Raw genomic sequence first — 24,967 nt, forward strand, 5'->3', positions numbered from 1 at the left:
ATATATATATATATATATATATATATATATATATGAAGAGACTATTTACTTTTACTACAAGGAGGTCACAACCATTCTTGTCCATAAAATTTCAAATCAGATAGTTGTAAGTGTACTTGTAACTAAACTCAAAGCCCAACAAAAAAATTTTTAAACTTCGTGACACACTCGAAAGTTTCTTGAACTTTGTTACACACTCGAAGCCATCCAATTGAACATGTAATTGCTAGGATTAATTGTAACCTCATTGTACTAACGATAAATAGTCTCATTGTACACAATCCCAAAAAAAATATTGAGGGGGAGAGGAGTGGCATTGTCATCTAATTTTCCCTAAAAATTTTATGTATGTTAGGATACTCATACATATGAGCATTACCTTAATTTACTCAATATTTTTTAACACTTGAGAGCATTATCCCGTCATATAGTAACTTTTTTGTCTAGAGGTATTTTAGGTAATTTATTATTGGTAAAGTAGAAATTCATGATAGAAGAAAAAGAAAAACTTATTAAGGGAAAGGTTTATATACTTCTCCTACAGCATAGAAAACATATACTTTCCCTTCCATCGAGCCGTCCAATTTACATCAAGTGAGTCACTGACCGTTTGATCTAGATCCAATGCCTTAGAGTATTTTATTTTTTTACAAATTGTATGAATATGAAATTTGGTACATACAATCTTCTCAATGGGGTGCACCTAAAAAAAGAATATTAAAAATAATTTTTTGATAAAATATAATTATCAAAATACCCCTAAAAACTTTTAGGGGTATTTTGAGCATTTTATTTTATTGATTTTTTTTTTTTTACAAGTTCGAGTTCAAGAGAGGAATAGACACCAAAATTTTGGTATCAATATTTTATGAAAAAAAAAATAAAAAATAAAATAGTATAGAGACGTGACATTGTGATTGAGACCATCTCAGCCGTTATTTTAGAATGGATGGTTGGATAAGGGCAAATATATAAGTTTTATGTTGTAGAAAAAGCATAGAAAGCTTGCCCATTTGTTAACTATAGTAGATGATGATCATCCAAATGAGGTGTGACATCACCTATATAAAGCAATTATTGATATTTAACCATTAGTAATATGTCATTAGTTTATATATATATATATATATATATATATATATATATATATATATATATATATATATATATATATATATATATATATATTCTACTGGTCCTAATGACAAAAAATGCCCTTACTTAAAAATTGTATATTACAAAACAATGGCCAATGAGTATCCAAAAATATTAAGTACATTAAAACAATACTCATATGTATTAGTAACTTAATATAACTTTTTTTTAATTTCAAGCGATATTTCTCTATGTTTATAAAAAAAAAGTATACAAAAAGGCCATTTATCTTTTGTACAAATAGGTCACAATCATTATTATCCCTTAAATTTTAAAATAGGTAGTTATAAAAATGTCATTGAATAGACACAGTTCCAAAAAAAATTATCGGATTTTATGATTGGCCGCAAACAATCCAATTTGACATCAAATGAATGTAATAGAAATAAAAAAAAAAATTGATATAAAAAAAAGGCCCTAAACAATTAAATCAAACGCACCTCAAAAATTTACTAGACATGTTGGTTCGATGTTGCAACGGTCTCCAATTGAATTTGCACCACAATAAGCATGCTGGAATGACATCATCAAATTCTCACATAAATCCTATGCTTTAGCCCAAATTGACAATAATACCCACGGAGGCTTACTCCCCCTTTTCCACCCCATTCAAATAATCCCCTTCCATACTTTGCAGGACCATCTGCAATTGAATTTGCATCACAATAAGCATGTTGTAATGGCATCATCAGATTCTCACATAAATCATGTGCTTTAAGCCCAAATTGACAATAATCCCCATAGAGGCATACTTCCCTTTTTACACCAATTCACCACATTCAAATAATTCTCTTCCACAATACAAGGCCCATTAGGTCATCCAACTTTATATTTTCAACCCCTGCAAAACCGCCTGGAACTCACCATCAGATGTAATGTATTATCTAGACCATCAATTTTCAAGATTTTTAAATATCCATATATGTATTCAATCTACATTATTTTTTAATATTTAAATTTTATAATTAAAGATCAAATATATTTTTAAACCATCATAAAGATTTTTTATATTAAAACAATATGTTACGGCACCATTTAAAAGTGCGCCTTGTTTGATTGGTTAGGGCCTCAGCCTTGTACAAACCACACTTTTTTTATAATGAACGTTGTTTCTATGCAGTCAAAGCCCGCGCGGGCCCATTCCTGGCGCAACTTGACTTTAGCGACGGAGGGAGGCCAAGCTTTCGATTTAAAGACTTACTCCCCTTTTCCTCTCTCATATCCAAAACGCCTCATCATTACTCCTCACTCCACTCTTATCGGATTCGCTCTTTTTGACCAACCCACCTCTCTCTCTCTACATACATATCTGTTTTTCTCCCCCCTCGAGCCCCACCTCTTTATTCTCATCTCCTCCCTCTTTCTCTCTCTCTCTACTTATTTAAAAACTTTCTCTCCCCTCCCTTTCTCCTTCACTCACTTTTTCTCCCTTAAGTCGGACCTCATCTCCCTGTACGAGATTTCTCTCACTTCATTCACCTGGTAGCCTCCCTTTGGCAGAGTAGAGTTGTCTAGGCTCTCAATCCATTCTTCTCTCTCTAAAAATCCTCAAGTTTTTCTCTCTCTAAAACACCGATGCCAAAAAAACGAGCCATGATCTCTACACTCTCGTCTTCAATGGACTTGGACGGAAAACTTAGACCTCTTGTTGTCCTTATTTTCTTCCTCGTTTCAATGCCTTCTGCTCGACATGTCGAAAGCTCAGATGGCGAAAAGACCGATTTCGAGGCCCTCCTGGTGTTCAAGAAGGCTGTCGAGAGCGACAAAAAGGGAATTTTGCACGGGTGGGTACCCAACAAAGGCCAATGCAACTGGTATGGAGTTTCTTGCACTTCACAGAGAGTAACAAAACTTGACCTGAGCCAAGCTGAACTTTCTGGTTCTCTTCCTTTAACCACCTTAGCTTCAATGGACTCCCTAATTGTCCTTAATCTCTCTTTCAATTCCTTCTTTCTTAATGCCTCTTCTCTCGTTCAATTGCCACCAAGTTTGCAGTACCTTGATTTTTCTTTCAATGGAATCTTTGGCTCTGTTCCTGAGGGCCTGTTCTTTAATAACCCGAACCTCATCTCCCTGCAACTCCCTCATAACAACCTCACTGGATTCTTGCCTGAGAATCTCTTGGCTAAGGGAATTTCCGACAATCTTCAGTTTCTCGACCTCTCTTACAACAATATCTCAGGGCCCATTTGGTCAGAGAACTCTTGTAATGCCCTTTTGTATCTTGACTTGTCGAAAAACAACCTTTCAGGTGAGATTCCATCGAGTTTATCAGATTGTTATAACCTCAACACCTTGAATCTCTCCTTTAATGGATTATCCGGGGGAATCCCTGTCTCCTTCAAGGGGTTCACGAAACTGCAGAGTCTTGATCTCTCTCAAAACCATTTGAATGGGATCATACCCCAACAGCTCGCCAATAGCTGTGAAACTCTACAGCAATTGAGGCTCTCTTCTAACAATATCTCTGGCTCGTTTCCTCTTTCATTTTCTCCGTGCTCTTCTCTGAAACTCCTTGATCTCTCCAACAATAACATATCCGGACCTTTTGATGACTCCATTGCTGGAAACTTGCAAGCCTTAGAGACCCTTCTCATGAGCAATAACTTCGTTTCAGGTGAAATTCCAGCCTCCATTTCCAACTGCAATAACCTCAAAGTTATGGACTTCAGCTCCAATAAGCTTTCTGGCCATATCCCTGAAAACCTTTGCCCTGGTCTTGCTTTGTTAGAGGAGCTCGGGTTGCCGGATAATTTACTTTCTGGTGAAATTCCACCGAGTCTTGCTCAATGTCCTAATCTTAAAACCATTGATCTCAGTATCAACTATCTTAATGGGACCATACCTCCTGAATTTGGTGGCCTCAAAAATTTGGAGCACTTTATGGCTTGGTTTAATGGCCTCTCTGGTCCACTCCCAAAAGAGCTAGGCCATTGCAGCAATCTAAAGACCTTGATTTTGAACAACAATCTCCTCTCTGGCCAAATGCCGCCTGAAATTTTCAATTCTAGCGATTTGGAGTGGATTTCGCTCACTAGTAATGGAATTTCAGGCCAAATATCTCGGGAATTTGGGCAACTAAAAAGGCTTGCAATTCTCCAACTCGCTAACAATAGCTTTAGTGGGGTTATTCCTAAAGAGCTTGGAAATTGCAGTAGCTTGGTTTGGCTTGATCTTAATAGCAACCAGCTCTCAGGCGAGATTCCGGCCTATCTTGGCCGGAAACCAAATGAAAAGCCATTAAGTGGTATTCTTTCTGGTAATACATTGGCCTTTGTTAGAAATGTTGGGAATTCATGCAAAGGAGTTGGTGGTTTGCTTGAGTTTGCAGGAATTAGGCCTGAGAGGCTTTTGCAGGTGCCGACTTTGAAAACCTGTGATTTTACAAGGCTTTATTCTGGAGCTGCTTTAAATGATTGGACCCATTACCAAAGCCTGGAGTACCTTGATCTCTCTTATAACAATCTCAATGGAAGTATACCTGAGGAATTCGGCTCCATGATTGTTCTACAAGTTCTTGGGCTCTCACACAACAAAATCACAGGTGAAATTCCTTCAAGTCTTGGAAAATTGAGGTATCTTGGGATTTTTGATGCATCTCATAACCATTTACAGGGGAGTATACCAGAGAGTTTCTCTAATCTCACATTCTTGGTTCAAATTGATCTCTCTGATAATGCACTAACAGGGCCGATACCATCAAGGGGTCAATTGAGCACTCTGCCTGCCTCGCAATACAGAGACAATCCAGGCCTTTGTGGGGTGCCATTGGCTCCTTGTCAAAGTGATAACCCTAGTTTAAATGGCTCTGGTAATTACTCAGCAGAAGTTCCTGTCAAGCCCAGGCCAGCTACTTGGGCTAATACTATGGTTTTGGGGATACTTGTTTCAATGGCTACGACCTGTGTTTTGATTGTTTGGGCTGTTACTGTAAGGGGAAGGAGGAGAGCTGCAGCTGCTGCAAAGGCAGCCATGATCAATAGCTTGCAAGCGTCTTATGCAACGACATGGAAGATTGGAAAAGAGAAGGAGCCTCTCAGTATAAATGTGGCCACTTTTCAAAGGCCACTGAGAAAGCTCACATTTTCTCAGCTTATCGAGGCCACTAATGGGTTCTGTGCAGGGAGTTTGATAGGGTCTGGTGGTTTTGGTGAAGTGTTCAAGGCCACATTAAAGGATGGATCGAGCGTTGCCATTAAGAAGCTCATTCGTTTGAGTTGTCAAGGCGATCGAGAATTCATGGCGGAGATGGAAACCTTGGGCAAAATCAAGCACAGGAACTTGGTTCCACTCTTGGGTTACTGCAAAATTGGAGAAGAAAGGCTTCTGGTTTATGAATACATGGAATTTGGCAGCCTTGAGGAAATGCTCCATAGCGATAGGAACAAGCTTTTCGGAGATAAAGCCAGTACTTCTGGAGAAAAGAAGGAGATTCCAGGAAATGAAAAGATGGGTTTTCATGGGGATAAGAAGGAGAATTCAGGAAATGAAAAGATGGGCTTTCATGGAGAAAACAAGGAGAATGCAGGAAACGGTTTTTCCATCGAAAAGCCAACTGTTACAGGTGGGTTTTTGAGGTGGGAGCTGAGAAAGAAGATAGCAAAAGGAGCAGCAAAGGGACTGGCTTTCCTACACCATAACTGCATTCCCCATATAATACACAGGGACATGAAATCAAGCAATGTTCTCTTAGATTCATTCATGGAAGCTAGGGTTTCCGATTTTGGCATGGCTCGTATGATAAGTTGCCTTGATACACATTTAAGTGTGAGCACTCTAGCTGGAACTCCAGGTTATGTTCCCCCTGAGTACTACCAAAGTTTCAGGTGCACAGCCAAAGGAGATGTGTACTCCTTTGGAGTGGTCATGCTTGAAATTTTGACAGGTAAGAGGCCCACTGATAAAGAGGAGTTTGGTGAGACCAACTTGGTGGGTTGGGTCAAGGCACACGTACGACAAGGCAGGGGAATGGAGGTAATTGATGTGAATTTGAAAGACAATTATGGGGAAGATGAGGTCGAAAAGATGCGCAGGCATTTGGATATTGCTATGAGGTGCGTAGAGGATTTGCCATCAAGGAGGCCTAATATGTTGGCGGTGGTGTCTTTGTTGAGGGAGATAGAGGGAGTTCCACAAGTGGGTGAGGAGGAGGAGAAGGGGGATTCTAGGGTTTAGGTCTACTAGTGTTGATTTTATTGTTATTATTAATGTTTTTAATATTATTGTTTTCATGGAGATATTGTTAGTATAAAGTATATTTTGATTTTGTGTTGGTTTACTAATGTTAGGGTTAGGGAAGTGCAATATGACTAGTTATTTTGTATATTTGTCTCTTATTTAATTGCTTTTTTCCTTTTCTTCCAACTGATGATGATTTATTTTACATAGATGCAGATATTGTGTGACAATGTTTAACATTGATGCAAGTTTCAAATGTGCCAATTTCAAAATTGACCATGAGTACAGTAAGTACCGAGTCCAGAGGCTTGGCCCTAGCCCATCCCTCATCTCTAAAGGCCTGGGCCGTGCTAGGCACAACCTTGATGGGGCCGAAGTAGCTTGGGTAGGGTCAGGCTGGCCTTGATAAACTTCATGGGTAAACAAAAAAACAAAGAAACAAAGGTCTAGGTAGTCCTGTCATGGCCATGGCCTAGGCTCGGCCCGGGCCTATTAATATATCTATTTTTGAGATGGATTTTTGGACTTAATTTTTAAGGATATGTAATCTCTAACATAGATATGATGAATATGAAAAAATAAATAAATTTTAGAAGCTGGAAATAATAATTCTAATAAGAAATTATTTGGATCATTAGTTTCTATTATTTTTAAATGAAACACCTACTGGCTACTTTTTAAACCCCATATGTAATCATGTGGTCCAGTAGGTATGAAACAATTTTCTTTTTATAATACATAGGCATAAGGAAAATTGTTTCATATGGTTGAGACCACATTTTTATATTTGGTAGGTCCAAATATTTTTTTAAAAGAATTATTAATTTTAATTTTAAAAATTTAATTAATTTTTCATATTTTTTTAAAAATTAATAAAAAAATCCATCTCGAAAATAGATTTTTAAGAGGTCAGTCATTGGACACAAACGAAACGGTGTCCTACATATAATATCTGGGTCCCGCCATCTATAACCGGGATCCGTAGATCATTCCCTCCCTCCTCCACTCCCACTTTCAGGCAATAACAACTGCGTCTTCGAAGCTCACCCATTTTTTAAACCATATTAATTACAAATACGCCAAACATATTTGTTATTTATTCTTCGTGCCACCTGTCTTTTACGCCGTTTTGGGTGGATGACTAATAATATAACGTGGTCCAATTAGTCTCTGACAAATGTCGCAGAAAGAATTGGAGAGTGCTTGTCGTGACAGGGGCATTTTCGGAATATTTAGATAAAAAATGTGATTGGCTGCTAACCAAAACAATCTCTCTCCTCTCTCACAGAACTCCTCTGCCTTCTCCCTCTTTTTTTTTCTCTCCTGCTTCAGTTGCTCTCTCTAAAGTTTTTCTCCGTTTCTCCTGCTCTTTATTCTCCCTTTCTCTCTCTACCCTCCCTCTCTCTTTTTTTTTCTCTCCTGCTTCTGTTTCTCTCTGTACAGTTTTTTTCTCTCTCCTGCTTCTGTTCTCTCTCTAAAGTTTTTTTCTCTCCCGCTCTTTTTTCCCTTCTCTGTAACTTGTACCTCCTCTTTCTCTCTCTTCGTCTTCCTCTTCCTGTATTTTTTCTCTCTCCTCTTCCAGGCCTGTTTTAGCTTTTGGGTCCTCTCTGTTTTTGTGCCATTGGCTTTCTGTTTTTGTTCCTCCACAGGGAAATCTGTCATTCTCTCTTTCAATAATTATTTTTACTGTTCTGTTATTTGGATTATTTTGGGCACCTCTCTCTCTCTATAGCTTTTTCTCTCTCTACATATACCTGTTACCATCTTCCTTCCTCTGCATATTTCTCTCACTAGTTCTCTTTTCAGTATACAAGTTCCCTCTTATCTTCCGAGTCCGCTATCTTTTCAATATACAAGTTCCCTCTTATCTTCCAAGTCTGCTATCCCTCTTATCTTCCGAGTCTGCTATCGCTTCTTGTAGAGCAGCCATTACTTTTTTTGGGAAACAGGGATTTCTCAGAAATGGCGGTTTTCTCTCTCTAAATATAGTAAATTGGGCAACCCACGGTGATGATGAAGAAAGCGGTTTTATCTATGGAAACACATTCAAAGTCAAGTAATGTGGTATTTTTTGTTTGTTGAAATTTAGCCGTTGCTTCTTCTGTGCTTTCTATAATCTATAAATGGCCTCCTCCCTTAACTTCCTGTGAAGTTCCTTTTCTCTCTCTGTGGCCCTTTTCCTTTATGGAATTTCTTGTGGGTTTTGTTTTCTCTCTCATGTAAATGGAAACGACGATGATCGCCATTCTTTCAAAGTTTTAGAGAGAGAAAGCGTGCATCAGAGACCCTTGAGCTTTCATTTCCCTTCTCTTGACCCTTGTACTGGATTTCCTGACCTCTCTTGCGAGTCTTTGTGAGAGTTTAAGAGAAAGAAAGAGAAAGATTTAGAGATCCTTCACTACAGAGGACTCAAGTGCTTCTTGCTTCTTCTTTGAGGTATGTATTGTTCTGTGTGTTCTTCACCTCGAAGGCCTATTTCTGCTTCTGATAACGAGAAACTCAGGCAAAAAAACCAAGAAATCAAAGAGGAAATTATTTCTTCTCCAAAATGGTGGTGAAGTATGGGGATTTTGATCGCAAACCATGTTGGAGAGAAACCCAAGAAGTGAATAGTAGTCTTGTTCAAGAGAAGAACCCCCGGATGTGTCACCCAATTTCTCGCAGAGAATTCAAGGTGGCCAAGAAATCGGTGTGCACTGAGAGGGTGAAGCTTAGGGATGAGTGCTCTGTGAACAAGAACATTGGCCATGGAGATGGAAAGGGGTTTCAGCCATTGAAGTTGAAGAGAACAGTTTTGGGCAATGGAAAAGTACCCAAGTTTCGAAATATCAATTTGGATTTCCAATCTAGCTCCAAGAAAAATGCAGAAGCCCCCAATAAGAGATCAATGCCTCTAATTGAGAACTCTCCTCTGAAAAGAAGTAGGTTTCTTTCTGATAAACCTGAACCCATTGAAGCTTCAAAGTTTATTCTTCATGGCAAAGCCAAAACCAAACATTGTCACGATAGCTATGACATATATTCAAGGCGTGTGCCGATTTCAGAGGATACCGAAGAGGTTGAAGACAACATAGGTTTATCTCGAAAGCCCATGAAAAACAGAGTGGCTGATAACAAATTGGTTTCTGCTCAAAAGGGCATTAAACTCAGAGAGGTCAATGACAATATGAGTTCAGCTCAAAACCCCATTAAGAAGGATTTGAGGAGCTTACTTCTTGCTGGTAAAATCAGAAAGGGGAAATCCACTCGAGAGACTGTTCGGAGAACCCTGCAACTTTATCAGTGCGTATACAGGAAGCTCTTGCAAGATCAAGGAAAAGCGGTCAATAAATCAGGGAAACGACCCCACAAAAGGCCAGACTTAGCGGCTTTTAATCTTCTTAGAGAGAGCAACTTGGTCATTAACTGTGATGACCATATTCTTGGCAATGTGCCTGGTGTAGAGGTTGGAGATGAGTTTCAGTATAGGGCAGAGCTCTGTATTATAGGGCTTCATAGACCAACTCAAGGTGGCATAGCCTACATGCACAGAGCTAGCAAAATTGTTGCGACAAGTATTGTCGTCTCAGGTGGGTATAAAGATAGTGACTACGGAGAGGTGTTGATATATTCAGGTCAAGGAGGCAATGCTTGTTTTTATGGTGCTAGGAAGCGACCTGAAAATCAAAAGTTAGAGAGAGGAAACCTTGCTCTCTATAACAGCATAGAGTGCAAGACCCCTGTTCGAGTCATTCGAGGAATGAAGTTTCCTGTGTCTGTCTGCCAGTCCTCTACAAGCAGCCATGAATCTAGTAGGCTAAAACCCATAATTTACACCTACGATGGTCTTTATTATGTCGAGAAGCACTGTAAAGAGAAAGGATCCGATGGGTTCTATGTTTACAAGTTTCAGTTAAGGAGAGAGCGTGGGCAAACAAAGCTTGGAAGCAAGAATTCTAAAGAACCAGGGAAGTTACAAAGGTGGATTGCCCCTGAGAGTCTTGTTTGCTTGGACATTTCTTGTCGAAGAGAGAGAAGCCCTATCCGTGCATTGAATGGTATCGATGGGGATCGCCCTGGTCCATTCAAGTACATAACACAGATGAGGTATCCTGAATTTCACTCTCGTACTCTTCAAAAGGGATGCAAGTGCATTGGTGGATGCAATGACCCTATAAAATGTGAATGCACCCAAAAGAACAAAGGCCAATTTCCTTACTTTGATGGTTGTGTTGTGGAATCAAAGCCGTTGATATACGAGTGTGGTCCTAATTGCAAGTGCCCTCAATCTTGTAAGAACAGAGTAAGCCAGCATGGCCTGAAATTCGAATTGGAGGTATTCAAGACGGAAAAAAGAGGTTGGGGTGTGAGGACCTTGACCTCTATCCCTTCAGGAAGCTTCGTTTGTGAGTATTTAGGCAAGATTCTCACTAATGAAATGGCGGAAAAGCTAATTGGGCGTGACGAATATTTGTTTGATATCGGGTGCAAATACATTGATGAGTCGGTGAAAGACATCGTCTCGTCTCTCATTCCTAATGAGTTACCAACTGAAGCTTGTGAGGAAGTGGAGGAAGGTTTCACCATCGATGCAAGAGTTTATGGGAGTGTGGCTAGGTTCATCAATCACAGTTGCTATCCGAACCTTTATGCACAAAACGTTCTCATTGATCACGATGACAAGGCAATGCCCCATATAATGTTCTTTGCTCGTGAGAATATCCCTCCTCTCCAAGAGCTCACCTACCACTATCAAATGGCGCATGACCAGGTTTATGATTCCAATGGTAACATAAAGAAGAAGGCGTGCCATTGTGGTTCTTCAATGTGTAGTGGGTGGCTCTACTGAACCAACCTCATCTGCACATTCTCTCTTGTGGATGGATTCCTGACCTTCTATTTGTTTCCCTTTTTCTTCTTCCTTTTTCTTTTGATTTTTCTCCCTTTTGGATGCAGGTTTCGAGCCAACCTCATCTGCACTTTCTCTGTTGTGGATAGACTTCTGACCTCCTCGTTGTTTCCCTTTTTCTTCTTCCTTTTTCTTTCTCCCTTTTGGATGCAGGTTTATTGTAAGTGGCATTGTAGGTATGGATGTGTTTGTGGAAAGATGTAGATGTCTCCCTTTTTCTTCTTCCTTTTTCCTTTGAACTTTCTCCCTTTTGGATGCAGGTTTATTGTAAGTGGCATTGTAGGTATGGATGTGTTTGTATAGCACATCATTTTGTGGAAAGATGTAGATGTCAGCAATATCATTTTGTGGAAAGATGTAGATGTGAGCAATATAGGAGAAACATAGTCACAGGAACTATTTTTCCTTGTTCACAAATTATTTGATTTCAAAAAAGTTGTTCATTTTGCTTTGATAGTACCACTATGTTCCTGGTAGTCCTTACTACCTTTGCGATCTGGTTTCCTTATCTCACCTTATAGCATAGGTGTTTGGCATTTTTAGGTATGCTTAAGGTCATGAATGATGGCTATGCATTGGTTAAAACAACTTATCATCATCATCATAACTTTTTTCAACTACAACTATTTGGAGTTAACTACACGAATCATGATCCGTCATTCTGCTCTATAAATGGTCATACTCTCAATGAGGCTATATCTTTTCTGACTACTTCCAAATATATCCTTTTAGGCTTACCCTGATGATTTTTTAGCCATCCACTTGAACCAACTGGTACCTCCTAATAGTTGTTGTACTTGGTCTACTCTGCAAATGGCCAGTCCATCTATATTAATTTTATCTCATCTTATCTTCTATTAGAGCCACATTTAAGTTCACCCGAATGATTCATTTCTAATTCTACATCTCAACTACACTTATCATGTGGGTCTATTGTTTTCTGACAGCCTAACATTTGCCCCATAAAACAAAACTAGTGATAATTGTCTTATAGAACTTCATCTTCAATTTCATTGGTATGCAACGATCACATAAAACTCCAGTTGCACATCTCTACCTCTCCCACCTAGCTCTAATTCTATGTGCAACATCTTCTTCAATTTCTTCATTTTCCTGGATTAACCCAAGATATTGAAAGTGCGCCCTTTTTGGTATTTCTTATCAGTTAATATTAACTACTCCATTGTTTCTACTTCCATTTTTACTAAATTTGCATTCCACATACTCTTAGTCTAGCTAATTTTATGACCTTTAGATTCTAGAGCATCCCTCCAATGTTCTAATTTAGTGTTAATGTGACTTCAGGTCTTATCAATCAAAACTATATTATCTGAGGGAAACATACACCATGGTACTTCATCTTGTAAGTGCTTGGTTAAGTCATCCACAACTAAGACAAAGGTATGGGTGGCTAAAACAACTTAACTTTTGACTGTTGAATTGGGCTCTAAATATATATCGTGTAGGAACCATAATATTGTATTGACATTTTGGTCATTTGACTTCACTCTGAAGTAATGTTTAAGAAAATGGATTGTTGATTCGGATCACCCATTCGAAAATCGACAGCATGGTTTGGTGGATCAGCCCGATCTGGCCTTAAAATAATTTCAAAAAAGTATTAAAAAATTTTGTAAATATTATTTTTTTGAGTTTTCGAAAAAATGGGGGTAGTGTATTATGAAGTTTTAATATTTTACAAAAATACGTGCATGTTGAGATGTCATTTCTTGTCGAAGGGGCCGTTTGGATACTTTGAAATATATTGTCTATAAAATACATTACCTGTAAATTGACTGTTATTGTTTGGGTAGTATTTAGATGCAACCTCGGAAATACATTGTTATTGTTTGGTTATATCAGGAAGAAATATAAGAAATGCATTATCAATAATTTACCAGCACGTGCCTACAAACTATCATTTCTTTCCTTTTTGTTACAAAATTTCACTAAAATGTAGAATTATTAGTTCCTTCTTTTTTGTCACAAAATTTCACTAAAATACTGAATTAAAATCATCATTCCAAAAAGATTTCTAATAATAACATTATCATCATTCCAAAAAGATTTTCTAATAATAATTTCTACCATTTTACAGCCATGACATTATTTCCTACTTATTTTAAATGCGTTTGGCACTTATATGCAATCACATGTTTTCTAACATGACATTGGTTTCAACATGATAAGTCATTGGAATAATATGATTGGAATAACATAATTTAATAATCATAAGCTTTATTTTTATTTATTTATTATAGAAGTCTTTCAAATGTCTCTCTATATAAGTTCAAATAAACAATAAATTTATGATACTAAATTCAAAATCTGTAGGGTACGAGTTAAAAACTGAGAAGAAGTTTGATTAGTAAATTAGAAGGTTTGGTAATTGCAGTATAAAATTTTGAGGTATTGGAGGAGACTAAAGAGTATGTTATTTCTATTGAGATTTTAGTAATATCTTATCAGGATTATTTGCGTGAAATTTTTTATTATGATTATGTTGTTTAATTTAGTATTGATTGTTGATTTTTATTTTTATTATTTTTGTTTTTATATGACATTGATGCGGGGATGAGCTTAACAAGGGAGGGATCACATCATGTTGGATGAGGGGACGAGCTTAAAAAGGGAGGGATCACATCATGTTGTGGGAAATTTTTTATGATTGTGTTGTGTAATTTATGATTAATTACTGATTTTTTTTTATATATATATATGACTTTATTGTTTTTGTTTTTATATGATAGCTGATGCCTTCAGATAAGGGGACGAGCTTAAAAAGAATGGACCACCTAGTTTAAAAAGGAAGAGATCACCTAGTTATTATGAAGAGAGAAGTTAAAAGATTTTTTTAATCAGCGATAGGGTAGAAAAAAACTCACGCGAACGATTTCCCAAAAATAAACCAATCACCGCGCCTAATAGATTCCTCATCTCGTAATAGATTTTTCAATCACCGCGCGTAATAGATTTCCTTATCTTGTAATAGACTTTTCGATCACCGTGCGTAATAGATTTCACGATGAAATCTAGCAATCTCTTTCCATTTTCTTAGGATTAGGTGTAGTGGAAATATCATATTTCCTTATAATCTATTGTCACGTAATAGATTTTCACCCAAACGGCCCTAAATATATATGGACCGAGTTCCTATACGGCCAAACCTGCATATGTAGAAATGCAGGCCTCTTAATAAATCTATTTTTGAGATGGATTTTAAGACTTAATTTTTAAGGACATGTAATCTCTAATATGGAGATCATGAATATGAAAAAATAAATAAATTTTAAAAACTAAAAATTCTAATTTTAGTAAAAAAATATTTGGACTATTAGTTTCTATTGCTTTTTGATGCAACACCTACTTTCATCTATTTTTAATATGGTTGCTTTACACTTTCTGAACCGCATTTGTAGAAATGAGGTCTCGCATGAAACCATTTAATCCCATACATCGTGGAAAGGAAAGGGGAGCCAAAGGCCTTTAAAAAGGGTTGACGCGTTGAAAATGGTGTAAATGAGAATATGAAAATCTAAAAGATAAAAAAAAATAAGAAATTTCATGGGAACTAGTTGAGCTGGCCTGGATCGACTGAAGCAATTGGTTAAAGAAATTGCATGTATGGTCTGTTATGATAATGTGAAACCATAAAGTCCACCAAGGTATTTTGATCATTTTCATCTATTTGATGTTCCTATAAGTGCCTAGGGACAAGGTTTTGTTTAGGGTTTGCCAACTAAGAATGGAAGTGAGGAACAATGAAACTTAAGACATCTGAAGATGCATGGGAGACAACAAAAGCTTGGGTCTATGCATAGAAGAAAGAAGATATCATAGTATGGAAAATGCCATTTCTAGGGTCATAACTCCTTACAAAATTATTAAGGGGATGAAGAGATCCAAATTAACATTAGAAAATATTTTTATGTAAAAATTTTTAATGCGAAAATCTTCACATTTTAAGGGCATGTTTGGTAGGTGTGAAAATATTTTTATGTACAATTTTTTATTGTGAAAATTATGCTATGCACATTTTGTACACGGCAAATACATGTGAAAATTTTTCCGATGGTAAAGTATTATACCAAAAATTGACCAATTTATGTGAAAATAAAACTGCATCTCTTGAGGTGGGGAAATATTTATGCAAGTTTATTTTTACATATCGACGCTGCCCACTTTATCAAATACAATTAATTATGTCAAAACAACCCCACGAATTAAAGAAAGAGAAACTATCTCAAATTTTACGTTTTAAAAAGAGAAAGTTTTTTAAAATTTTAGAGAGAAAGACTATATCTAATTTTAAATAGAGAAACTATCTAAAATTTTTAAAGACACAATCTCAAAATTTTCAGATACAGAAACTATCTCAAAATTTTTAGATAGAGAAAGTATCTCAAATTTTAAGTTTTAAAAAAAAGTTTCTTAAAATTTTAGAGGGAAAATTATATCAAAGTTTTAAAAGATAAAGTACTAAAAACTTTTTAGAGAGAGAAACTATCTCAAAATCTTTACAAAGAAAAACTATATCAAATTTGTAGATAGGCACTGTCTCAAAATTTTTAAAGAGAGAAACTATCTCAAAAATTATGTTTTAAAGAGACAAATTGATGAAAAAAGATATTCAGAAAATTCAAATTCCTAGTATTATTATTTTTTGTTTATTTTTCTTGGGAATAAGAAGTGTGCTAAGACAAGTTAAATGGGAGGAGGGAGGAATTTAGTGCCTGAGTTGTTTTAATGATAAAGTAGCAATTGGGTTGGTTAGTTTTAAAATGATAAAATATTAAATTTGGTATGAGCTGTTCTTTTTAGGATGCTTTTGTAGAATAAATAAAGAATCAATCTTTTAGGAAGGATTTGGGAGGAGAAAGAGATTTATCTGAGAGAAGATAGGGAGATAACAAAGAACTACGGAGGCTTCAGGTGAAAGCAAATATGGAGGTAGAGATGTTCGTGAGTCTTAGAAAGAAAGAGTTTATTTTTTGTGGTTTTTTTGTTTTTTCTTCTAAGTTATTTAAAGGGGAGATGTCCTTTTATCAAAAATAGAAGAGAATTGGTGATTTTAAAAAGTTGATCTTGTGAAAAAATCTTTTGGGTTGAACTCCTTTACAGACCGAGGGAAAAGGTATAATCTCTCACCATTTATTATTATTTTGTTTTAATTATTTCTTCTATCCATCTTCCCTGCATCAATTGATATTAGAGCAAATAAGACTCATAAATCATAATGCCACCGAAACCTCTTAACTCAAGGATATATTACCACAAATCATAGAATTTGTAGTTCAACAAATTAATAAGAAGCCATGGAGAACATAAATACACCATGGAGGGTATCTGAAGAGACATAAACGAAATTAAATACCAAATCTCACTGTAGAGAGGAATCGCGTTCCCCGACCGACTCGGCACTGATCCAAAACGTTACGAATAAATTTGCAAACTAGATCTACATCCTGTAGAGTGTCTACAAGATCTATTCATAGAATACGATCAGAGAAAAAAGAATATAAAGAGGTAGAAGATCAAAAATTAACTACTAATCCAAGCTTTAATCACACACCACAGTTTATTTTAGAAGTTGAGTTGATAGATACTCATGAAATACAAATGGTGGAAAGTGCAAGAGATTTTAGCATCACCATTGATTTTTTAAGCATACCACGACTTTATTGGATTAGGATCAACAATCAAAAGTTTGATAAGACTGGGGTGAAAATTTACAGTTTGATCAAAGTGGAGAAGATAATGAAGGAAAATTTTCCAATTCCATAAGCTCGAGGTTGAGCTTCTCTCCAACCCGGGAGAATGATGCAAAAAGAGATTTGGGTCTCCCAAACCTGTGAAAATGATGTAGAAAGAAATTAGGAAAATTGAAAATTTTGGTGTTATTATTTTTTGCTTATTTTTCTAGGAATAGGAAGTGCGCTAGTCCAAGTTAAGTGGGAGGAGGGAGGATTTTGATGCATGAGTTGTTAAGTGGGAAGATTTTGGTGCGTAAGCTGTTACAAGTTAAGCGGGAGGATTTTGGTGCATGAATTGTTAAGTGGAAGAATTTTGGTGCACGAGTTGTTACAAGTTAAGCAGGAGGAGGGAGGATTTTGGTCGTGAGTTATTAAGTGGAAGGATTAAGCGGTAGGAGGGAGGATTTTGATGCATGAGTTGTTAAGTGAAAGGACTTTGATGCGTGAGTTGTTTTGATGATAGGGTAGCAACTAGGTTGGTTAGTTTTAAAGAGGCAAAATCTTAAGTTTGGTATGAGTTGTTCATATTAAGATGCTTTTGCAGAATAAATTATGAACTAATCTTGTAAGAAGGATTTGGGAAGAGAGAGATTCACGTGAGAGAAAATAAGGACACAAGGAAGAGATATGGAGGCTTCACATAAGAGAAAATAGGGAGATAAGAAAAGATATAGAGGCTTCATTTGAGAGCAAATAAAGAGGTAGAGATATACGTGAGTTTTAGAGAGAGAGAGAGAGAGAGGGGTTAGTTTTTACGGGTATTTTTTGTTTAACTATTTTTTCTTTCTTCTAAATGTATTTAAGAGGGAGATGTCATTTCATTGTAAACAGGAGAGAATTGGTGATTAAGTAAAAAAGTTGATCTTGTAAAAAGATCTTTTTTGGTGGACTCCCTTGCAGACCTAAAAAGAGTGTATAATTTCTTACCATTTACGTTATTTTTATTTTAATTATTTCTTCCCTCTATCTTTCCTGCATCAGAAACTGTCTCAAAATTTTTCGAAAGAGAAACTATATCAAAATTTGAAATTTTAGAGAGAAATTATTTTAAAAAATTTAGAGACAGAAATTATCTCAAAATTTCAAGTTTGTTGTGTTCTCTCTTTCTCTATGCTTGTTTCTAAGTGTGTTTACCAAGCATGAGAAAAAACATGCTTGAATAATATTTTTTGTAAATTGTTTGCATAAGTAAATATTTTGTATGTAAATATTTCCTTTCAAACTTTCACACGTACCAAACAACCCTTAAGTCTCGTAGGTACCTCCTCCAAAAATATCTCTAAAAATGCTCAAGGTGCCCATATTTAAGGTTGGGAACCTGAACAAAAGCAGAGGTAATTTAAATTTATTAAAAATACCCTTACTAGTCCAGGGTTCTAACACTCAATAGGGATAATTAAGGTATTTTCAAGTTTTTATTGAGGAGGTACTTGAGTGAAATAAAAACTAAAACAAACTCTAATGTCAATTGAGATCTTTTGACTCCTTTTCATGTATGATATTTTGACCAATTCAATGGTATTTTTCTCATAATATATCTACCAAAAGATTTGAACTACGAAAGGTTTTCCTTCATAACTTATTAACTTAGCCAAATACAAGCCATGCAGATAATTTTGAGAACAAATACTAATTAGATAAGAAAAAAGCTAACAATAGCTGACCAGCTATAATAAATAGTAATATAGGTGGAATGGGAGCCGTCAAATATTCATCATGCGATTAGGAATGCATATCACTATTTTAATTTTAATTATTTTTTTATAAATCGGATCCTAATGAAATTTTAGACATGTGTACTAAAAAATAGGGCACACAAATAAAAAATATATAAAAAATATTTCCCTAAATATAAAATGACTGAAATACCCCTGAAAAATGATAAGGGTAGTTTGGTCATTGTAAATTATTGCAAATATATTTTATATATTTTTATATGGTGCGCAATAGTGTTAGGAATATACACCCAAAATTTCATATTAATTTATAAAAAAAATTAAAATTAAAATAGTGATGCGCGTTCTGAACCGCATGATGAAAATCTGACAGCTCACATTCTACCTATGTACTATTCATTATAGTTGGCCAGCTGTTGTAAGGTTTACCCATTAGATAAGGATGCAGTATCTACAAGACCTAAGTTCTTTTAGAAAAAATAAATAAATAAAAGCCTCATCTCAAAACCTCGCCCAAAAAATACTTTGGGCATGGGAAATCACTATAATGGCTCTAAAATAAATGTCCCACCATTGATTATGAAATTTATAGCTCAAAAAGTAATACAGATCTTGCGGATATGTGAATACTTATTTTTTAAACAAAATGGATGATCTAGATAATGTGCTACAGTATACATTATTTTTAGCGCTTGAAATCCTAATTTTTTCGCAACCAATGGTCAAGGCCGAGATGATTGATTCGAGGGTAACTATAATTTTCGGTGAGTTTTAAAGTGAGGATTTATTTATCTTGACCATTATGAATACAAAAAAATTACGATTTCAAACTCTAAAAATAATATATATTGTAACACATTATCTAAACTATCTATTTTGCCCCAAAAATAAGTATCACAAATCTACAAGATCCTGTGCTATTTTTTGAGCTACAAATCTTGTACTCATGGGAATGTACCATTTACCTTTCAAATAAGGTGGTCACAAATTTTAGATCCGCACATATTCAAAGATCCTCGCCAAAGAAACCGGCTCTACTCTCTCTAAACCTAAACCCAAATCCAAGTCCCTCTGCAAGCCTCTCACCTTTCTGTCGGACATATTGATGGGTTTCGTCCTGAACTTTAATGGCAGAAATTTCTAAAAAAAAAGAAAAAATAGAAGACAAGAGCTCTAAGGGCGATCAAAGTACAAAGCAAGCTTCTTCTTTTATGCCTCTGTGTAAGGTGCGTTATGATAATTGAGATTTTGATACTGAGCTCCACGTTTTCTCTCATTTTACAGTATTTTAACGCAATTTTTTTGGCATGTATTGGTTTCACGAGAAATATCGACGCATTGTGTTGTTCCAGACTGATATTCCCGTACTTATTGGCCTGTAACTCATTTTCTCGCATTTTGAAAAATATTGCTGAAATTTTTGGGTAGCTTCGGTGTATTCAGATGGTATCTGAGTTTAATGAAGCATTCATTTTTCTTTTCTTTTTCTTTTTTTATTTATAATCTCCAATATTTGGGGATTTTATGCAAAACGTTTGATATTTGAATATATTTCAATATTTATTTTTAGTGCAATTTTTTGCATGTATTGGTTTCACAAGAAATATTTATTTTTAGTGCAATCTTATGAATATATGTGTATCGAACTATCCAACAATTTTACTGTCCTTATTGCAAGAAGGAACTTGATTTTGATGCATGGGAATCTTTTGACTGGACCTTTTTGATGCATTTTTTTTTATCAATGGAATGCATACACTTTTGGGGTTGCATAAGGGTGTGAACTTTTCCAATGCATGGGAGTCTTTCTTCCTTAAGGCATGCAAGTTATACATACCACGGGTGTATTACCTGGCTTACTACTCATCTATTTGATGTCATCAAACCTTAGCTACTTCATATGTTTTTCATCACAAAAAATTTGGAATTTTTATTCATTGATGCTTGTTATCTATTTGATGTCATCAAACCTTAGCTACTTCATATGTTTTTTATCACAAAAAAATTGGAATTTTTATTCATTGATGCTTGTTATAATGCAGGTCTAGTAATGGAATGGCTGCACTAGTGCATGACAGTGCACTTTTGAAAAATTGGAATTTTTATTCATTGATACTTGTTATAATGTAGGTCTAGTAATGGAATTGCTGCACTAGTGCATGACAGTGCACTTTGATCCATTACCAAAGATGTTGAGGCTTTTGTGTCGGTGGTTCAATGAAATTGCTTGGTCATTGATGCTCTCTTATTTGGGGAGATTTTGAGAAAGACAAAAATGTATGCTCTATTTATTCATGTAAATTTAAGAATTATGAATGCTTATGCGATCACTTGAGTTTCTTGGCTTCCTGGTTATTGTGTTGTTTTGTTATCTCTCATTGGCATTATATTTGATTTGGGGCATGCTTTTCCTACCGCATAAAATTTATATACTTCCGCTTATTCAACCATCCATTCTGAATGGAAGGCTAAGATTGCCCCAATCATAATGTCATGTCTCTACACTATTTTCTTTTTAATTTTTTTTCTATAAACTATTTTGACACCAAATTTTGGATGTCCAATCCTCTATTAAACTCGCACTAGCAAAAAATATAAAAAAAATATTTTCGATAAAATATAATGATCAAAATACCCTTTTAAAAATAAAATGACCAAAATACCCCTGAAATTTTCAAGGGGTATTTTGGTCATTATATTTTATCAAAAAATATTTTTTAATATTTTTTATAGGTGTGCCCCAATGAGAATATGGCATGTACCAAATTTCATTTTCATACAATTTACATATAAAAAACTAAAAATAAAATACTTTGAGACATCGGATCTAAGTTCAAACGGTGAGCAGCTATCTTGGTCAAAATTGGACAGCTAGCTGATAAAGGAAGCATAGATCTTCTAAGCGGTAGGGGAAGTATATAAACCTTTGTCATTTGATATTAATCACCTTATGTGCCAATCTCTTCTCCTAGGTAGCAAGTGACATATGACAAGAGGTTTTAGAGTATAAAATTGAATTATTGGCTATTGAGAATATTCAAGTTCCTTTCATTGATATTAGAAACTATTGATATGCTTTCAAAAATCTTTCGTATGGTAGCGGAGATATTCAGTGTAAATAAATTGATCCACCACAACCAAACATACGCAATGATCGAGGGATTTTAGTAACAACTATTGATCCACCAGACATACACACAGTGAGAGAAAGAGAGGAATGAGGGGATGAAATGATGTCAAGTGATATGCTCCCGCTTCTCCGGCGGATTTGGGACAAGTAAACCAATGCAGATGTTCCTATCTCGTTTGTGCTTCTAGTTAAGGCCGGATCGAATTCATCTATTGCATAACCCTTCACTGGAACCGAACGAGGGAGTAAAAAGGCTGTCGCTCTCAATTTCGCTTTTACAACATATGAGGCCGTTGTGCCAAAATTAACAATACCTCGTTGATATAACAAATTTATATACATAAAAAAAGTCACTATTACATTCTTCTAAAGAACTAGAAATCCCATTGTTTAGAATTTGATGGAATATCATTCGGCATATTTTCATGGTGACATGAATCCTATCAGTTTTCAATCTATTGCCTGCCATTTCAACATCCATATTTTTTGGATTCAAAGTTCCTCATTTTAGGCCATCGAGGTATCCCAAATTCTCTAGACTAGAATGCTTCCCATAACCTTCTCGTCATGGTGCCTCACGTGATTGTTTGCAAATTTTCCAAACCTATCAACAAATGGAGGTTTCAATTGGCACCCTAGATATGGTAAAAATTAAAATCCATCGAACAATCAATCTCGATCATCTATTTGGTGAATTTCAAGATCTAGGCCTTAACAAATTTAAAATCACTTTTTTTTTTTCTAGCATTATTAATCTAATGATGATAACGCTTTATAAAAATTTTGGGAATAAAAAATTCCTTTTGAGGTCGATATCTAACCATCTCAATAAAATGAACGGCTTATATTAATTAGGCTAGAATGAAAACTTTCTATAGCATTTTTTCAAAATTTTCATTTTTGTGATTGTTCTTCAAAATGAAAGAGTGTGCATTTAAAAATTCGTGTCAAACATATGCCTCTAACATGGTTTTTTAAAATAGATGCATTATACTACTATACAACCGTTTGCATGAAATCATTCCCCAAAAACTAATCCAAAGGGGTAAAGACTACTTCGTTCCTACTTCACCTCAAGGAGATAGGTGATGCCAATCCATCTCTCCATGGCAAATAATCTCTCTCTCTCTCAAAGGAGCAATGCCCTAATATTGGTTTTTTTATTATTACTTTTAGTAGGCTCTGTACATTTTTCTGAAGAACAGGGTTTCAATGAGTTCCAGTACTTACATGTGCATGTGAATCACCTCTCTCAAGTCCATCTTAAAGAGATTCAGGATCTAGGCCATGATGATATTGATAAGGGAGAAAAAAATCATTTTTTTTGCTCTGTTTGTTTGATAGGTCTCCTGACTCGGACAACTATTTTCTTTTTCTGAAATAATTAGTTAAAATAGTTAATTATGTAAAAGAAATATAGGAAATAATGCAGTGCAAATGGTGAAAAACAAAAATGGTATTGTGCAGTTTCTATTTGTATGTGCTTTTGTGGGGTTTCAAATTATAAATAAATTCTTATTTTTCAAATATCTAGAAACCCTTATGGTTTGTCAATGTTGATGGTTCAATTATATAAGTAGTAAAAATTTTATTTTTCAGTGTCATGCCTCTGTCAGCAAAAAATAATATATTTTTTATTTGTTTGGAATTTTTCATTTTTAAAATTTTTTAATATATCAATATAATTTTATAATATTTAATTTTAAAATTAAAAAAACAAAACTCGAAAGTCTTCCCCGAAATTGGTTTGGAAACTTTCTCAGTAAAATCTTCATCTCGAACAAGAATAAATTAAGATCCACAGACTCAAATATATCTTCATACAATTTGTTTTCCCCAATCGATGTACATGGAAAATAGAAATAATTGAAATTTCAAGACTAAACCCTCAAAACATGAAATCCCATACAAAAAAGGAACTAAAATATTAACACTAACGCAAAATAAAGAAATCCAGGAAAATTCCCCAAGATAAATGGAGAAAAAAATCATGAAATTTAAGAAAGATATCAAAGAGAAAACACTGATTACTACAAAAGCCCCAAAGAATTAAAGCCCACAAGCCCATCTCTCAAGATCTAACATTTCTTTTCTTTAATCACAAATTGGAGAGGAGAAAAAAAGAGGATCATGGTTTTAAAAAAATATAGAAAACATATCGATCAAGGACTTAAACCAACAAAGTGTTACAGTAAAATAGTAATCATTGTTAATGAATTTCAACAAAATTTAGCCATATGGGGTGAAAGATTATGAACTTTCAAAGAACCAAGAAAGAATATTCATAGCAAAAAGAATAAATGGGGTGAACTAACCTTACAACATAGATGCTCTGAGAGAGCATTTGCAAGAGAGAGACTTCTCTCAGTGCAGTGGGTGGAACCCCTTCCTCGTCATCTCGAGTCTTGTTTTCTTTAGGGCAATGAGTTGGCCTTTTACCTTGTCTTGTGCCTTGTACACCTTCCCATATGTCCCTTCTCCCACTTTCTCCAACTTCTAATACTTCTCCATTGTTAGATCTCTCTCTCTAGAATAACAGTTTGTGGAGAAAGAGAGAAGGCGTTTGTAGAACAGGGGTTTTGCTTTGGGGAGAGAGAGAGGAGGTTCTAGGTTTAGAGAGAGAGAGACGTGGCTCTGGGTATGGGTTTGGGGAGAGACGAGGTTTTGCAAAAGGGACGCCATTGAACAAAAAAAAAAAAACTCAAGACCAGACATCAGTGCATCTTACCCCGTTTACCTTTCTATGCAAATACCCGAAAAAGTTCAGTTTTTTAGACCGAAATGACTTTCCTGTACAAAAAAATCAATTTGACCAGATTTGGTGTCGACTTTGAGAGCCCATTGCCTGAACGAACCACCGTAGTGCCTGAATACACATATACAGTGTTTGAGCGCTATGATTCCAGATTACGTGGCATGTGCATAGAAAGTGTCCGAGTGTTATGACTCCATAGTGTTGAACTGTCGGAGTGTATTTGCATAGTATCAGAACGTTTCATCTACTGTCGGAGCGTTGTGACTCCAGATTCTACTGTGGCGTGCATTTACACAGTGCTAGAGCGCATGATCCACTATTGAAGCGCACATATACTGGAGCGTATGATCCACTGTCGGAGCGCATATATACTGGAGCGCATGATCCACTGTAGGAGAGTACATATACTGGAGCGCATGATCCACTGTCGCA

The 24,967-nt window shown here is 35.6% G+C and overlaps 2 protein-coding genes and 1 long non-coding RNA gene across 3 annotated transcripts; 2 read left to right on the forward strand and 1 right to left on the reverse strand.

The window, feature by feature from the left end:
- Window positions 1-2,444: 2,444 nt before the first annotated feature.
- Window positions 2,445-6,519, forward strand: LOC18423206 (serine/threonine-protein kinase BRI1-like 2). Its single transcript, XM_020672252.2, has one exon. The coding sequence runs from the start codon at window positions 2,731-2,733 to the stop codon at window positions 6,328-6,330; it is 3,600 nt and encodes a 1,199-aa protein (XP_020527911.2). The 5' UTR covers window positions 2,445-2,730; the 3' UTR covers window positions 6,331-6,519.
- A 999-nt stretch (window positions 6,520-7,518) lies between these two features.
- LOC18423207 (histone-lysine N-methyltransferase, H3 lysine-9 specific SUVH6) lies at window positions 7,519-11,680 on the forward strand. The gene has a single exon (XM_006827809.4). The coding sequence runs from the start codon at window positions 8,882-8,884 to the stop codon at window positions 11,159-11,161; it is 2,280 nt and encodes a 759-aa protein (XP_006827872.1). The 5' UTR covers window positions 7,519-8,881; the 3' UTR covers window positions 11,162-11,680.
- A 10,396-nt stretch (window positions 11,681-22,076) lies between these two features.
- Window positions 22,077-24,680, reverse strand: LOC148782309 (uncharacterized). Its single transcript, XR_016054179.1, has 2 exons — window positions 24,096-24,680; window positions 22,077-22,384 (listed from the first exon to the last, which is right to left on the reverse strand). It is a non-coding gene; the product is annotated as an uncharacterized LOC148782309 (long non-coding RNA).
- Window positions 24,681-24,967: the final 287 nt, after the last annotated feature.

The sequence above is a fragment of the Amborella trichopoda genome, chromosome 4, assembly GCF_054954075.1.
Source record: "Amborella trichopoda isolate Santa Cruz 75 chromosome 4, AtrichopodaSantaCruz75HAP2 v2.0, whole genome shotgun sequence".
NCBI classification, from domain to species: domain Eukaryota; kingdom Viridiplantae; phylum Streptophyta; class Magnoliopsida; order Amborellales; family Amborellaceae; genus Amborella; species Amborella trichopoda.

Coding starts and splice junctions, on each gene's coding strand:
- LOC18423206 (XM_020672252.2), top strand. CDS start 2,731: ATGCCAAAAAAACGAGCCATGATCTCTACACTCTCGTCTTCAATGGAC.
- LOC18423207 (XM_006827809.4), top strand. CDS start 8,882: ATGGTGGTGAAGTATGGGGATTTTGATCGCAAACCATGTTGGAGAGAA.